The sequence below is a fragment of the Vipera berus genome (genome assembly GCF_964194415.1).
Source record: "Vipera berus genome assembly, chromosome: 3".
Taxonomy (NCBI): Eukaryota; Metazoa; Chordata; class Lepidosauria; order Squamata; family Viperidae; genus Vipera; species Vipera berus.
This window is the reverse complement of record NC_138204.1, coordinates 47716213-47732430: the sequence shown is the minus strand read 5'-3', so window position 1 is coordinate 47732430 and position 16218 is coordinate 47716213. Positions and strand designations below refer to the sequence as shown.

General features: G+C 37.4%; 2 protein-coding genes across 2 annotated transcripts in view; both read left to right on the top strand.

Annotated features, from left to right (window-relative positions):
• PRICKLE4 (prickle planar cell polarity protein 4) overlaps positions 1-16218 on the top strand; it is a 326491-nt gene that overhangs the window by 275847 nt on the left and 34426 nt on the right. The gene's annotated exons all lie outside the window — the stretch shown is intronic.
• Positions 1809-15589, top strand: LOC308666336 (acidic mammalian chitinase-like). Its single transcript, XM_081325073.1, has 12 exons — positions 1809-1986; positions 2297-2335; positions 3397-3426; positions 5217-5418; positions 7068-7124; positions 7598-7763; positions 9078-9202; positions 9761-9884; positions 10754-10936; positions 12077-12193; positions 13576-13711; positions 15354-15589. Exons 2-11 carry the CDS (start codon positions 2311-2313, stop codon positions 13708-13710), a joined length of 1164 nt encoding a protein of 387 aa, XP_081181199.1. The 5' UTR covers positions 1809-1986; positions 2297-2310; the 3' UTR covers position 13711; positions 15354-15589.

Here is a 16218-nt window from a genome sequence, read left to right as displayed (position 1 = left end):
ACCTAGATCCCTCTGAGAGATACTATTGTTAAGCCAAGTACTGCCTTTATAATCTTTTCTGCATCAAAAGCAGCTCTTGGAGCATTCATTGAACAAAATTTATGGACTGTGGATGCTAGCCAATTGATGTTTCATGCCTGATCCACCAGCAGCAAAATGTGTGTGCTCATTCTTTTCCTATGTGATTACTAGTTATATTCTTTGCTTTTCTTTCCTTAAAGAAGTCCACTGCAATTGATTTTAGTTGCAAGAAATCTGGAATCTAGCTTTGGATATTGATCAAAGATTATAGGAGCTTTCATCAATTTCTTCTTAATAAGCCCATACATTTAACTTAATTGCAGAATAACCATGAAGGACATTAAACATTTGATGGTGTTTATTAAAAAAATGCTACTCTTGAATATGTCCTGTTTTGAAAAAAGCAAGATAGCATCTGCCACCATATGACTGAAGTCTTGCTTCTTTCTTATGTAATCAGTGCATTGCTCCCATCTTTGTGGACATATAATTTGGTAGGCTATCTGTTACCTGCCATCCTGAGAATCACAGAATCATAGGGTTGGAAGGAACCATAAATATAATATCCAATCTAGGACAGGAATTCTTAGTGACTTTGACCATCCTGTTCAAACTTCCTGTTCAACAATTGTTTCAAAACAAGAACATTCCTCATTCTGAGTTTGAATCTCTCTGTGTAAAACTTCCACTTATTGATTCTTATCTCACCCTTGACTTCTACAAAGAATAAATCCAGACCGTCTTCCTTGTGACCACCCTCTTAGAATACCGGAAGACTGTTATCAAGTCTCCTTTAGCCTTCCCATCTTTAAGCTTTACATGCCAAATTCCTTTAACTATTGTTCTTCATAGGATTTAATCTCCAAGCCCCTCATCAACTTTATTCTTCTTTTCTATAATCTTTCCAGTTGTCCAGCATCCTTCTTATATTGTGATGTCCAAAACTGAATACAGTATTCTGGGTGGAGATGCAGTCTGACCAATGCAGTGTAGAGCAAAACTATCCTGTCACCTCCATGTTAGCTCTCTTTGATGTAGCCCCAAACTGCATTGGCTGTTTTGGCAGCTGTAGCATACTGTTGGCTAATGCTTAATTTGTGGTCTGCCAGGACTCTCGGATCTTTCTCAAAAGTACTATCTACTTAGGTATAAAACCTTATATTTATATTTGTCACACTGAACACTTTTTATTGAATTCAGCCCAACATTCAAGCCTATTAAGATCCTTTTGAATCTTGACTTTGTCTTCTGAGGTGTTAGCAGTGCCAACTCCCAGCAATGTATCATCCTCAAATTTGCTGGTATCTCTTGTATATTCTTATTTAAGTTGTTTATAAAAAAATATTGAAGTACATCTGATCCAGAACAGAATGCTGAGGTATTTTTCCCCATCCATTAAGCACCATGTGTTGCATATAGTGATTCATCCAACTATGAAACCGTCCGGCATCCATTCCATATAGTTCCACTTTCTGAAGGAAGTGGCTATGGCTAACTTAATCCACAGCCTTACCCAAGCCTAAATATGTATTATCCATAGCATTTACTTGGTTTACTATTTCCCCCCCAAAAAAAGAGCAGTTAGGATTGGGTTTACATAACTGGTTTTTAACAAACAAAAGCTGGCTTTTTTAGTAGTTACCTTGTTTCTTTCTAAGCAAAGCCCTGACTTGATTATTGTTCTAGGACTTTTTCATGTATTGAGGTCAAGCTGATACTCTCTAATTTCCTTGGGTCTGCTTGACTTCCTGCTTGACTTGTGTTTACTTAATTGGGACACAAAGAACTCTTGAAAGTTTGTTTTAAAAAACAACACCCAACAAATGGGGTGTGGCGAATGAGTGATTTGTACAGAGGCTGGAAATATAAGAATTTCCTTTGCAGAACTTTTCTGAGGGACAGAAGCATAACAGCAGAGAGGAGGGTCAGGCTGCTTTAATTGCAAAGTTTTCCTCAAGCTGATAGGTATGTGGAGAACTATTTAAATGGCTTTTGAGTGTTTAGGCTTTTCTGTTGCACAGCGATTATTAAGCTGAATGCAGAGGATGACTTACAATGTCAACTACATAAGAACTTGCTAACTTGAATGGGATGGAATGAAAATTTTTGTTAATTTTGGCTTTTTCCAACTCTGTAACTGCAACTAAAATAAAATAGCCATTAAAAATATAGCATTAAATGCACTAATATTCAAGATTATGGTCTTAACTTTTAAGAAAGCGCAGAAGCATCTCTGTACTTATCTGTCTTGTTTGCATGCATCTGATTGGTTTAGGTGCAGGTGTCCATATGAGGAATCAACAGCTTTGGGTCGGTAAGTAAACATACATATTTTGCACATGCTGCATAGAAAAACCTACTCATCTCCATGTGTAAACTAGCTAGGAAGGAAGTCAATATAAGGAACCTCTTTCTGGATTTTACCCACTTCCTCACAAAGTATGGCCAGATGTTCTGTGTGGATGTTAATGTGATCCCTGACTGATAATTCCCTGCTTCTTTTTCCTTGGATGCCAGCAAATCAAGTGATATTTGCTTTTTCTTTAGTGAGCAAGACTTTTGAGGACAAAACAACAATTTTACAGTTTTTTTTCCCTACCACTTGCAGCCATTTTAGAATAGAGCAGCATAAGAACATATTTTTTAAGAAAGGGGAAAATGTGGCAGAAACATGTCAAGTTTCAAATAGTTAAAGGAGAAGGGGGAAGAGGCCATGTTTTCACAGTTCCAGCAGAGACTGTGTTTAAAAAAAGAAACCAAAAACCCATATCAGAGATCCAGTCTTTCACAGCAGGCACCCCAGTTACCCTGGATAAAATGGCCCTTGAAGGCAGAGATCAGAGACCCATGGAAGGGCGCCTGGACCATCAGAGCACATAACAACCAACGGAAGCAAAGGCATTTGTGTGGAAGGGAATGAATGGCAGGAGACAGTGTAGACTGCCCTGCTGCTTCCAGAATAGAGGGGGGGGGGAAGACTACTTTTGATGCAGAGCCAGAAAACTCAGGTGGCCATCCCCTTCCCAACAGGTTGTGGGAGGGAGGGGCTGAGGATGTAGCCAATCATCCCTGTTCCTTCCAAAACTGATGGAAGTGCCCATCCTTGTGTTTGGGCAAGCTGGAAGTAAGGATCAGCCTTATTACAAATAAGCAAAATAGCGCTAAAGAAATGAATATTATTTTTTACCATCCTGAACATTAGAACTATAGTTTTAAAGATGATGACTAAGTTATTGTTGAATTTAGTTGATCTCAGTTATCTCTTTTTTCATGTTTTATGGACTCATTTGATCATCTGTCTACAGTTTGGGAAATAAATAATGTCTTACTGTAACGTCTGATCTACTCCTGATGTTGAGCATTTTTGCTTTGCAGGTTTCATTGTTCTGCTGGAACTGCAGTTTGGTAGGACTTTTTTTTACTATTGTTTGTTAGTTGAGGAGATCTGTTCGAAAAATTTTAAGTGGCCTGTTTTAGCATGATCAGAAGTAGATTTTAAAAAATATAGTAAAAAGTAGTGAGTGTTTTAGAAACAAAGTGTACCTAGAATTAAGCCTGTGTATAGTTTCTTAAATACTGTTTCTATGTGAGAGCAAGAGAGACTGAAATTAAAATCCTTATTTAAAACATAGGCCAAATTTGCCTCCTTAACTATGGGTTTTCCGATTCTTCTTGGACCAAATAATTGCATTCTAATGTATGATTCTTTTGTGCTATATTCCAAAGGAACATAGAATTCATGCAAGCCTCTAATAGAACAAACTTACTTATTTACAGGAAGATTAAAGGAAAAGTACATAGTGCAGTCTCCTATTTTTCCTGACACAAGTCCTATGAAACCTGAACTAACTAACTACGCTGAAACTCTGCTTTTCCCCCAAGCCACAATGGTTTTCAATGGGTCCCCTGATTCTGACTGATTTCTTTCTTTCACTCTCTTCTTTCTTTCTGGTAACTTCTGAAATCTCTTTATGATGTTCTCCCATATTTGCTTTAAAATATGTTGCAAGGAACTTTAATAGGCAAATTCTTTCAGCACAATATTTTTCCCCTCATATGATTAAGAAGATCAGAATAACTCTACAATGTTTTATCAGTTGCCTTACATACAATTTAGAGCAAACATCCTAATCAATAAATAATCAATCCATAAATGCTGACTAGTGCCTGTACTCTCCCACTGATTATTCTAGATCAGGGGTGTCAAACTCAATTTCATTGAGGGCCGCATCAGCATTGCGGTTGCCCTCAGGGGGCCGGGTGGGTATGGCCTGGGTGGGCGTGGCCTACTGGGTGGGCGTGGCTAGATTGCGTATGGCCTACTGGGTGGGCGTGGTCAGCTCTACATCGTTCGCATCAAGGGTGCCTATGGGGGCCTGGGCAGGAGTGGGACAGATCTGAGGGTCTCTGGTGGAAGGAGGGTCTCTGGGCCAGGGCCAAGGCAGTGGGGGCCGTTCCCTCACTGTTTCCAGGATGGCTTCACGGGCCACATGAAACCACTTTGCGGGCCAGATCTGGCCCCCAGGCCTTGTGTTTGACATGTCTGTTCTAGATGGAATAAAAAATGCTATTTTGTTATCACATACACTAAATATTTTGTTTTCTGATTATTATTACCAGAAAAGATAGATGCTGGAACAAGTTCATCTTCATAACTGAGTCATACGTAGGGTTTTTCTGGATATTTTGAGCTATGTCAACTTACAATGAAAAGAAATAATTAAAAATTGGTTTATAATGAAAAGGACTGAGACAGTTGGTTCCCGAGGACCAGAAATAAAGAATGCACACTGATATTGAAGCTTATGGCCAATGCTTTCCCTGTAATGTTCCTACTTTTTCCAGAATATTCCTGGTCCTGCCAATGTCTCATTTATGAAAAAGTCACTTATCTTATAATGTCACTGTTTCATACAACAAGCCACAACTTTGAAAAACTCATTATATCAGAAACCTTTTAATTTGACTCAATCATATAAATGAATCAGCAATACTTTCAAAGGTTAGGTGTGTATATGTGCATATTTTATGTTATTTATAACTCACCATTTTCCACTATTCTAAATGCAGCTAATTATCTTTTATATCATGTGGAATTGTGTTTTTCTCTCTGAGAAAAAGGCAATTGTTATGCTGAAGATAAACTCCATGCAGTTTTAGCCATTTGTGACATTACACAAAGCATTTCTTTTCAGGTTCTGGCTACAAACTTGTCTGTTATGTCACCAACTGGGCTCAGTACAGGCAAGAACCAGCCAAGTTCACCCCAGATAACATAGATCCATTCCTGTGCACTCACGTGATTTATGCTTTTGCGGGTTTGAACAATAACCAAATTACAACTATAGAATGGAATGATAAAACACTCTACAGGCAACTCAATGGTCTAAAGGAAAGGCAAGTAACTTTCCAAAGAAATATATTTGTGTAACAATAATATTGCCTTTATTAGTAGAGATGATAGCATCAAAACCAGGTAAAACAGAGAAAAGCACTTATTTCAGACCTTACAGCTCATCACTTAAGTTATATATTGTGGACACTTAGTTATTATTAATATTGTCAAATGCTTATAAGCCCAAGGCCTAGGACAGATATAAAGTAAGTAGAGCAGGCTATGTCATGTATATGAAAGAGGTCCCTTTCCCCTTCTCAGTTCTGAGAGCATGGGTATTTTTTGTTTGTTTTTCAAATTATTTTAAGGCTATTTTAGAGCTTTCTCTACAGCACAGGTGTCAAACTTGCTGCGTCACATGATGTGTCGTGTTTCATATCGTGACTTTTTTTGCATTGCTGAAGCTGGAGTGGGCGCGGCCTCCGTATGATGCAACTGGTCCACAGGACAGCAGTTTGACACCCCTGCTCTACAGTTTTGTCTTCTTCCTAGCGTAGTCAGGCTCTTTTGATACAGCTTTAGGGATGCCAGATTGCAGCAAGATGATTCACAACCAACTTTACACAGAACAATTGTGTATTTTGTTTTCTGGATGAAGGAACATTGGGTGTTGCTCGGAGTAGATATATTTTCTAGGGATCAAACCAACGGAAATAACTCTTTTGCACATATATCCCTAGTATATGGAATGTCTTAAGTTGAAAACCAATGTTCTCTGCTCTCTTTTTCTCTTTTACCATTAGGAAAATGGAAAAGTTAGTTATGAGTGCTTATATATTTATTTATATAAACATAACCAGCAAGCCAGCCAGAGGAATTGACGTGTGTTTGAGATAGATAGATCCAAAGTTCTTTTTATCGAGAAAAAAATAACAATTTAAGGAGTCATAGTAACTCATAATCTAACTAAAATAATACTAGCCTTGAGCTTTCAGATTAGTTTGAGAAATCCAAATTATATTGGAAATTTTAGTGAGAAAGGGGAAATGATGTTCTCTATCTCTTTTGGAACTGCCAGAGAAGCCAAGAATGTAAAAGCTTTTTATGTCTATGGACATTCTCAGTCATCCAGGTCATGGTCTTCCCAAAGTTTTTTCAAGAGGCAACTGGATTTTTTTTGTGGGGGGGAGGGGTTTTTTGAAGATGTTTTTGCTTCTCATCCAAGACAGCCTGCACCTGTCATCAACAGGCCAGAAAATATCCTGCCTCCAAGAAGGCTCCACATACATTTGCACTACTCAGGTGACCCCGAGGACACAGATAAACCTCCAAATGGCCCCAGCGACTCTCTAAAAGAATGCAAATGACCAGCTGTCTGCAAGGCATATAAATCTTTCCATTCCCCACCATCCAGTCAGAGCTGAAGAAGCTTCTTGGATGAGAATTTAAATATCTTCAAAGAAAAACAATGAAGTCCAGTTGCCTCCTGAAAAAGCAGCTTCAGGACAAAAGCCTTTTATGTTCCAGTCTATCATGTATGGTTTCTTTAATCTCTACTGTGTCAATAAAATCTTGGCACAAAGTTTTCCTCAAAGGCTATTAGCTTATGGTACACAAGGGAGCAGTTGATGGGCATCTTGGGATAATTTTCAAGATATAGGTTATTTGTCGATATACACAGAATGCTTATATTGTTTTTCTTGCTTTCCAGGAATAGCAATTTACGCACATTGCTGGCTGTTGGAGGGGGAAACTTTAATAACCAAAAGTAAGACTTTTCTCCTAAAGTTGTCCACTGAAATAGGTCATATATTTGTAATAAAGTGATTTTTAATCAGGTCTAAAGGAGATAGGAAAGAATGGTGATTCCATCTCTGCAGCTGAGAAGGAATTCTGCTGGCAAAATGGGCTTTAAGGACAGAATACCAATCAGTTTTGGCACATTTTGGCCAGTACACTACAAGAAAGAAAAAGAAGGGTGACAAAGAACATCCCACAGTAATTATAAACTCAATTCCTTCCTTATTTCATTTATCTTTTCATTTTGCTACAAGGAATACTCTGAAAATACTTAGCTGAACTTAGAAGCAAATGTAGCAATTTCTATTTTTACTTTTTAAGGGTAGGTAGATGCTGGGTCTTGCCAGTTTCTAACTATGGTTCATGAGGTTCTGTGAAAATAAAAAAGAGGTCAATGAACATAGAAAATTAGGCTGTCCAAAAATAATGTATTTCTTCCAGATTTACTACCATGGTATCATCTTCAGCAAATCGCCAGACTTTCATCTCATCAGCTATAACTTTTCTCCGTGAGTATGAATTTGATGGTCTGGATCTGGACTGGGAATATCCAGGTACCAAAGGTAGCCCTCCAGAAGATAAACACCTGTTTACCATTCTGACTCAGGTGAGAGACTGAAAGCATAAATTTTTAATCGAAATTTTTGTAAAAGAGTGTTGTAGGATCTTTAAACTGTGTGTTTTGATATTCTGCAATGGATGCCATTCTTAAATCAACAATAGCGAATCACTGCAATAAAAATTTCTATTAAAATTAGAATTGAAAATCAATGTCCAATTAGGATTTGCTATTCAGAATTTTGCTCTATCACAATTTTGCTCAAAAACTCAGTCCTAGAATAGATATTTTATTGATGGAATATACAAATAAAAGAACAGCATATCTCTGAGCATGTATGAAGTACTTATGTATTTATAGCTAGCCTCCATTTATTTAGAATGGCAAAATAGATAGTAGGAGTAAAGGTAGGATCCAAGATCCAAATAATTTTTTGTATTATTTACAAATATTCTTACACTATTTATGACTAACAGTCCAATTCTGTGCACATCTACTTAGAAATAAATTTGACTGAATTCAGGGATGCTTATTTTCCAAGTTAAGTGCTATAGGACTGGAGCTTAAAGCTACAGTCTAGAATGCAAATCATTGCTCCTCTCCTGGGCAGCTGCCTTAGAACCTCCTCCATCATCCCTCTCATGTTCCAAAAGATTTCAGTGTGTCCTTTTGATTCTAATATAGCACCAGAGATAGTGACAGAGGAATGCTGTATGTTGGAGGCTTGCTTAGATCCACCTCACTCTTCTATTCCTTGTTTAACACACCTCTAAATGGGCTAGGAGCTTGTATCAGTTAGTTTTCTTATGACCGATATCAAAGTCAGGAAAAGGAAACAAAATGTGAATGTAGTTGGTTGGAATGTGGGAATTACTGAAACATTTTGCTCTGCCTGCACTGTGAGCATGTTTGTAGTTCTACCACAAAGATTCTCCATATATTGCTCTTTAAATTACGCAATGTAAAAAGAAGATTCAGGACTTCCGGTTTGCCAACAGCTGACAATGGACGTCTGGAGGATGGCTCCCGTCTTCCACGTCCAGATTTGCATTGCTGGGGTGTTCTAAAAGGACTGAAGAGTCACCCTGGAGGGGTGTCCAGACAGAAGGATTATGTAGCTCAGTACATGTATAGTATATATATATGTGTGTGTGAGAGAGAGAGAGAGAAAGAGAGAGAAAAAGAGAATCTTAATATACACATGCACATAAATACACATGCACACTGAGCTACATAGTTCCATAACTTAATGGATTGATGTGCATGAAAACTTTCTAATATGAAAAAGCTTCCTTTGAACCCTTTCCTGGTCTCTTGCAGGTGAGCAATAGTAACTGCTGCTGCTTCTGTTTCCCTCTTCAGGAATTATCAGCAGCCTTTACGAGAGAAAGTAAACAAACTGGAAACCGACGGCTTCTGCTTTCGGCAGCTGTATCTGCAAGCAAAACAACCATAGATGCTGCATATGAAGTACCTGCATTGGGGAGGTAGGTCATGCAATCTAAGAGGAGAGGTCCAATATGAACTTACAGTGGTACCTCGGTACTCATCCTTAATTGTTTCTGGGAGATGCAATGAGTACTAAAAACAATGAGTACCAAGCAAATTTTTCTCATGAGGAATAATCTAGTCTAGTGAGTCACAAGGCAGCCAGTCCCAACAAGTTCTAGTTTGTGGCATTGGCTAAACAAACAAGGAGTAACCAGGACAAAATTTTCAAAATGCATTGAGTGTCAAATTCTATGAGTTTCAAAGCAGTTGAGTACTAAGCTACCATTGTATTTTGCTTTGGAATATTACCTCTGCAAGATTGGATAACAGATTGTGGTATTATGAGATGTATCTATCCTATCTCTTAGGGGCCAGATTGGGAAAAAGTGATATAAGGTATTTCAGCTAAGGTTTCTGAGAGCTTCTAAACAGCATTAACTACATCCATTACACATGTGTTTATATCCCAAAATAGCTATTGTTATTTGATCCTTTATACTTGCTGTTTGTTTATTATTTCTTAATCTTGTCCTTTACTTTTAATTTACATTTAGGAATCTTGATATTATCAATGTGATGACTTATGATTTCCATGGAAGTTGGGATCCAGTGACAGGACACAACAGCCCACTGTATCGAGGTTTAGTGTCCTACGACCCAGTTCCCTTCTACAATTGTGTAAGAAAAATGGCAACATAACGAAATGTTATCACTTTTGTAGTACTTGTAGTGGGAATTTAATTAAGCAATGCTAACATATGTAGAATACTGATGAAACTCAAGATATTTGATGTAAGTATATGTCAAAATCAAAAGAATTGACTATGTCTCAGCAAAAAACAATGCTAGCTGAAGGTTAATTGTTTTTAACCCCACCAGCTAAAATTGCTGTATCACTGACAAAAGGCAAGATATGCAAAAGAAGAAATGGAGTTCTCTTATACTTTCTAAGACAGTGAAAGGCAGCTTGAGTTGGGCACAGTAATTGAAAAAGGATTAATATGATTTGCACCATATTAACAACTTAGTACTATATGTAATGGGCCACTTGAATCTGGCCCACAAGTTAGTCAATACATCTGTTTGAATTTTCATTTTTTTAAACTTAGGAAGCACTGAGCATGAGGTGAAACTTTAACCACTTGAAAGCATTTTTAATCATTAATTCACTTACTGAAACCACAATCTGATTCATAATGTGAACCTAGAAAAAGAAGTGAGTTAGCTCAGGGGGAAAGACAGAAGGGAGGCTGGAACCAAACTTTTAAAAAAATATTTTATTATTTAATTTTATTTATTTGTAAAAGGCATTTGCTCCAACTCTAGCTTCTTCTTTCTGTTCTCATTCCCATCAAACGCTAAAATTGGGCAGTGAAAGATGGGATTATTTATTTGTACATCTGATGTGGCTTGCTGTATGATTTGCTGCCGCCGAACGAACTAATAAATGACCACATTGTTCTTGATATTCCTCTACCCTCCTTTGTACAGTGTACAGACTGTATGTATGCAGAAGTATGCATACAATGTTTGTTTCTGTACTGCAGGAATATGCAATGGCATACTGGAATGACAAAGGAGCACCAGCTGAAAAACTCATGATGGGGTATCCAGCATATGGGCGTACTTTTAGACTTTCTACTTCAGATACTAATGTTGGTGCGCCAGCCTCTGGTGGAGGCAGTCCTGGAATCTACACCAAACAATCTGGTATCCTGGCATATTATGAGGTAAATGCCCTTCATTTTGTTAAAATTTACAAGTTATTTAACTAGGCGGCAATCTCTGGTTATCCTTGGTTAATCCTTGGCTGAGGCTTGGGTAGAAAACTTTCAGGAAATTCCAGGGGCATTTGCTAGCCTGGGAAGTTACTAACTTATTAACTAACTTGCTGAAGAAAACAATGAGAAGCCAGCTTCATACTATTATCAAGGTAGACCGAAGACTGAACATTCCATAGGTAATACAGATTATAAAATGATCTTGGGTAAATTGTTCTCTCTCTGCCTTACTTGCCTTGTGAGTTTGTTGAAGGAGTAAACAAAAATAATTCTATGAATGTGTCTCCAAAATGCTTGAAAGAAAGATAGGGTAAAAAAAATAATCAAACCCTAACAATAATAAGAAAATCTTAGCAATATAATTCTGTTCATGTTCATTGAGAGCAATGTCGCAATTTAATGGAATTTACATTTGAGTAAATACTGTATTTACAGAACCAAATTGATCCTGTTTACTATAATTTAAAAAGTCACTTAAATTGGGATTCCTACCTCCACCCCCACCCCCACCCCCACATTAATGATTGGAACATTTTCTTGGCTGTCAATTGACCCATTTTTCCCCCATTCTTATGCGATATTTATTTTTGAGAAACTGCTGTAGGTGAAAATTTGAGCACACAAATGACAATACTCTTTAATAGCAATCATTCCAATGGGGAAATATTATAAAAATAAGGTAAAGTTTCCCCCACACATGTGTGCTAGTTATTTCCGACTCTAGGGGCCGGTGCTCATCTCCGTTTCAAAGCCGAAGAGCCAGCGCTTGTTCGAGGTCGTCTCCGTGGTCATGTGGCCGGCATGACTAGATGCCAAAGGCGCACGGAATGCTGTTACTTTCCCACCGTAGTGGTCCCTATTTTTCTACTTGCATTTTTACATGCTTTTGAACTGCTAGTTTGGCAGAAGCTGGGATGAGTAACAGGCGCTCATTCTGTTACGCGGCACTCGGGATTTGACCCACCAAACTGCCGACCTTCTGATCGACAAGCTCAGTGTCCTAACCCACTGAGCCACCGCATAGTTCTGCTTTATTTTGCCATCTCTCCTGAGCTGCTTTGAATAAACAGATCATAATCATTTTGACAGGTTTGTGGATTCTTACAAGGAGCTACGAAAGCATGGATTGAGCAACAGAAGGTTCCATATGCCTTCAAAAATAGAGAATGGGTTGGATATGATGATGAAAAAAGTTTTCAGATTAAAGTAAGTTGTCATTTTGTGTAATAATTATTGAGTTAAATCTAGTTTAGCCAATGAAATAAACTCATGACTAAGTTCCAATATACAATGTACATGGAAAAGTTCCATCTGCTTATTAAAGTTATCTTGTCATGCTGTTACACAGTGTAAATTCATATCTACTGTAGGCCTGATGCCACTGAATAATACAAACTTTTTTTGTCAGCAGAGTCAGAGCATTGAGTCTGGGTTGCAAAAATCCAGACAATAAAGGGTTATAAAATGACACTGAGCTTGTCGATCGGAAGGTCGGCAGTTTGGCGGGTCGAATCCCGAGTGCCACGTAGCAGAGTGAGCGCCTGTTACTCGTCCCAGCTTCTGCCAACCTAGCAGTTCGAAAGCACGTAAAAATGCAAGTAGAAAAATAGGGACCACTACGGTGGGAAGGTAACAGCGTTCCGTGCGCCTTTGGCGTCTAGTCATGCCGGCCACATGACCACGGAGACGTCCTCAGACAAGCGCTGGCTCTTCGGCTTTGAAACGGAGATGAGCACCGGCCCCTAGAGTCGGAAACGACTAGCACGCATGTGCGGGGGAACCTTTACCTTTACCTTTAGTGATAGTCAGGATTTTTGCAGCTCAGATGCACCATCCCTATTTAAGATTCACATAGAACCACCGAACTTTATAACAAAATGGTCCAATGTCCAGCTAACTATTTATTCATTCCGTGTGATAGAGCTAAATTTAAACATCTTTGTATTCTTATACAATTTAAACATGCTCTTGTTTCTCAGTGCCTCAGTTTTGAACATAGTAGTTGGACCACTCACTTGTTCAACACAATGAAAGTAGAAGTGATTTTTATGTATGTATGTGTATATGTGTGTGTGTGTACACACCCTTGTATGTCACTTCTTACAACAGTCTGAAGTATTTATATGTTGAGTATATATTATTTATAGGTTGAAAGATAATTGCTTATTTTGTTTCATTCTGATTTGTAAGATAAATGAAAATTTTCTTCCTTTAGACAAACTCTGTTGGTTTAGCAACAAGAAATATACAGCAATATTATTCAGTTAGAAATTCTGAATGCTTTATAGACAGTTGCTGTGGTGCACTCTAAATGCAGTGGAGATATGTTAAAAAGAATGACTCTTGGCCTGCTGGGAATTGTACCACATTTGGAACAACAGTTGGACTGGCCTGCTTCTATGTTCTTAGGAGGGAATGAGAGTTTCCATGACTGAACATACTGCACTGTATTCCTCTACTTAGGTGCTTAGTATACTTCTCTCTTCTATGAGGAATAAATGGCATTTGAAGGGTATTTTTTCTTAATATTATTCATTCAAATGTCCTTCAACTCGGCTAATTCTAAAAGCCGCTGTTTCTCTTTGCAGACTGAGTTTTTGAAGAGGAAAGGGTATGGAGGAGCCATGGTCTGGACTCTTGGTATGGATGACTTCTCTGGCCGTTTCTGTGGTCAAGGAATCAACCCCCTTGTGAATAAACTAAAGAATTCTCTAATGAATTGAGGTAATGTGTTAATACTATTGTGTCCATCTTTCCCACTGATCCTCAGACAGGTAAATTCTCACTTTGATTTTGAGATCATTAAGAAGAGACAGTCCCTGCTCTCAGGTTTCAAATCTAAAAAGATATAATTCAAAAGAAAAGTCTGGGGAGGTACCAATTCTTAAAGATGAAATGATCATATAATATCCAGTTATAATGCATATAGAAATAAATGTTTAAACTTTTTTCATCTACATTATCTCATTAACAAGAATATTAAAAATAACCAACATATATCAGTAATATCAGTAGTATGTCAGTAATAATAACAAAAGTTAATAGTAGGAGGTGAAATCCCAGGTCAGCATTACAAATCATTCTAATGTCCACTTAGAAGTAGATAAAAATTTAACCTTCCATAGGGAAAAACATAATTCTGTTTAGTGACATGACTGTGGAGGTAGAGACAATAGAGCAGGGGTGTCAAACTTGCCACGTCACATGACATGTCGCTATGTATCGCAACTTTTTCCCCATTGCCGGAGCTGGGGTAGGTGCGGTTTTGGCATGACGCATCCGGCCCGTGGGCCAGCAGTTTGACACTCCTGCAACAGAGTACAGAAAAAGTGAGTGGGTTATTCAGAGCCCCAACAATAAATAAAGTGATTGGAGGATGTCTGCTTAGAAAAAGGCATGCTTGTTTCAAATATGAAATTTAAAGTATCATCATGGCATGGCACAGGAATGAGTATACACATAGCAAAATGATTATAAGTCTTTAAGCTTGATTGATTTCATAGTGTATGAGGAAAGACTGGGAAAACTGTGAAGGATATAAGATGAAGAGTTATTTGATCATAAGTTATTCAGGCAAGAGTGACTCTTGGGACAAAATGGACATGCTTAGAATTGATTTCCCCCTTATTAGCTGCATTCAGAATTTGTGATTTTCCTATTATGATATAAATACTACGAAATTTCTGTGAAAGTCATTAAATTCTTTGCCATTGCAAGTATATGCTGGGCTTAACTGAAAATGCTTCTGAAACATACACTGACTCTGAATTTGGAATCATTATCTTTCATGATTTTTTTCTATTTAAAAGGGAAGATTTGGGATGAGAAAAGGTTATCTGGAGCACTCATATGGTATCCATCAGAAATTCTTTAAAGATACGTTTATTTAGTATCATATAATGTTAAAATGAAGATTGGGGCCAACTATTAAAACTCCTAAAGCTTTATTTGAAATAACAGGTACATATATACCATACAATGGGTCAAACTAAAGTAAGTCAATGGGAAATCTGTTACTGTATTCCCACAATTGGATAAAACATAACTGGAAACATAACTTGGTTTTCCCCAAAATCTTTAGGAAGCTGCCACTTTGCTTTTCAGCAAAAGTATGTTGTGTTTAACACAATGGTAATATCAGCCGCAGAAAAATATAGCAACGAGTAAGACAATTTAGGCATTATGGTGCAAGCAGGTGAAAGGATGGATTCTTTTATGCTATAGCCCAAACCTTATACTCTCTTCAGAGAAGGTTGCTATTAAACTTTTAAAAAATTAGAAAGTCCCACCTCCAATCTTTTCTGACTGCAGTTTTTTGCCCTGAAATTCAATTACAGCTTATTTTTTATGTGTATTTGTTCCACAGGCCTCAGTAAGAAGAACTGAACAACATTCAGTGGAAGACTAACAAGTCTTAAATTCTTTCTGTTCAGGTGATATATTTCTTTGAAAAAGAAATATTAATAAATCAATTACTCAGAATCAGTTTCTAAGTTTCTTTCACTGCAGTAATATAAAAACAGATATTTGGTTATTAACAGTAAGTTATCAATTACTTTACTAAGTGGATGACTGGATAGAGAGAGACAGGATTTATGCTGTAAAGATGTTTTCCTAGTGTAGTATCTTTTATAACATTTGTACTAAAAGTCTCTTTGTGCCAGCTTAATGAATGGACAGGGGTTAGTGGAGTTACACAATCAACATCTAAAAGATACTAGGATGAGGAAGGCTACTGTAGGATTGAAACTGATGGTTCTGTTTGGCAAGCTATAAATTCTTTCAATTTTGTTACAAGTGGTTCTGTGTACTTTCTAATCTAAATCTACTGGTTTACAGGATATACAGAGGATTTCATTGGAATCATAAGGTATTCCATGAAACTTCTGAATGAAAGCTAATTTTTGCAGAAATCAAGAATATATAAAGAAACTTTAAAAAAACTTTGTATACAGTGATGTGCAGAAAAGTACTTAAGCATCATGCTACATAGAAGACATCAGCAATTTCCTGCTATCAGTTTAATATATTATGTAACAAAACTGACTAGAAATTGTAATATGTTTTCTATTAGCCATGTGTTTACTCCCATACAGAGTACAAAAAGTAAAAGATTATACAGCTCAGTCATAATTCTTCATCAACTAGAATGGATATAAAAGGTATAAATCTAGTTCCTAAATATAATAGCTACAACTCAGTTCTGGTTGAATGAAAAGCGTGGTTTCTCC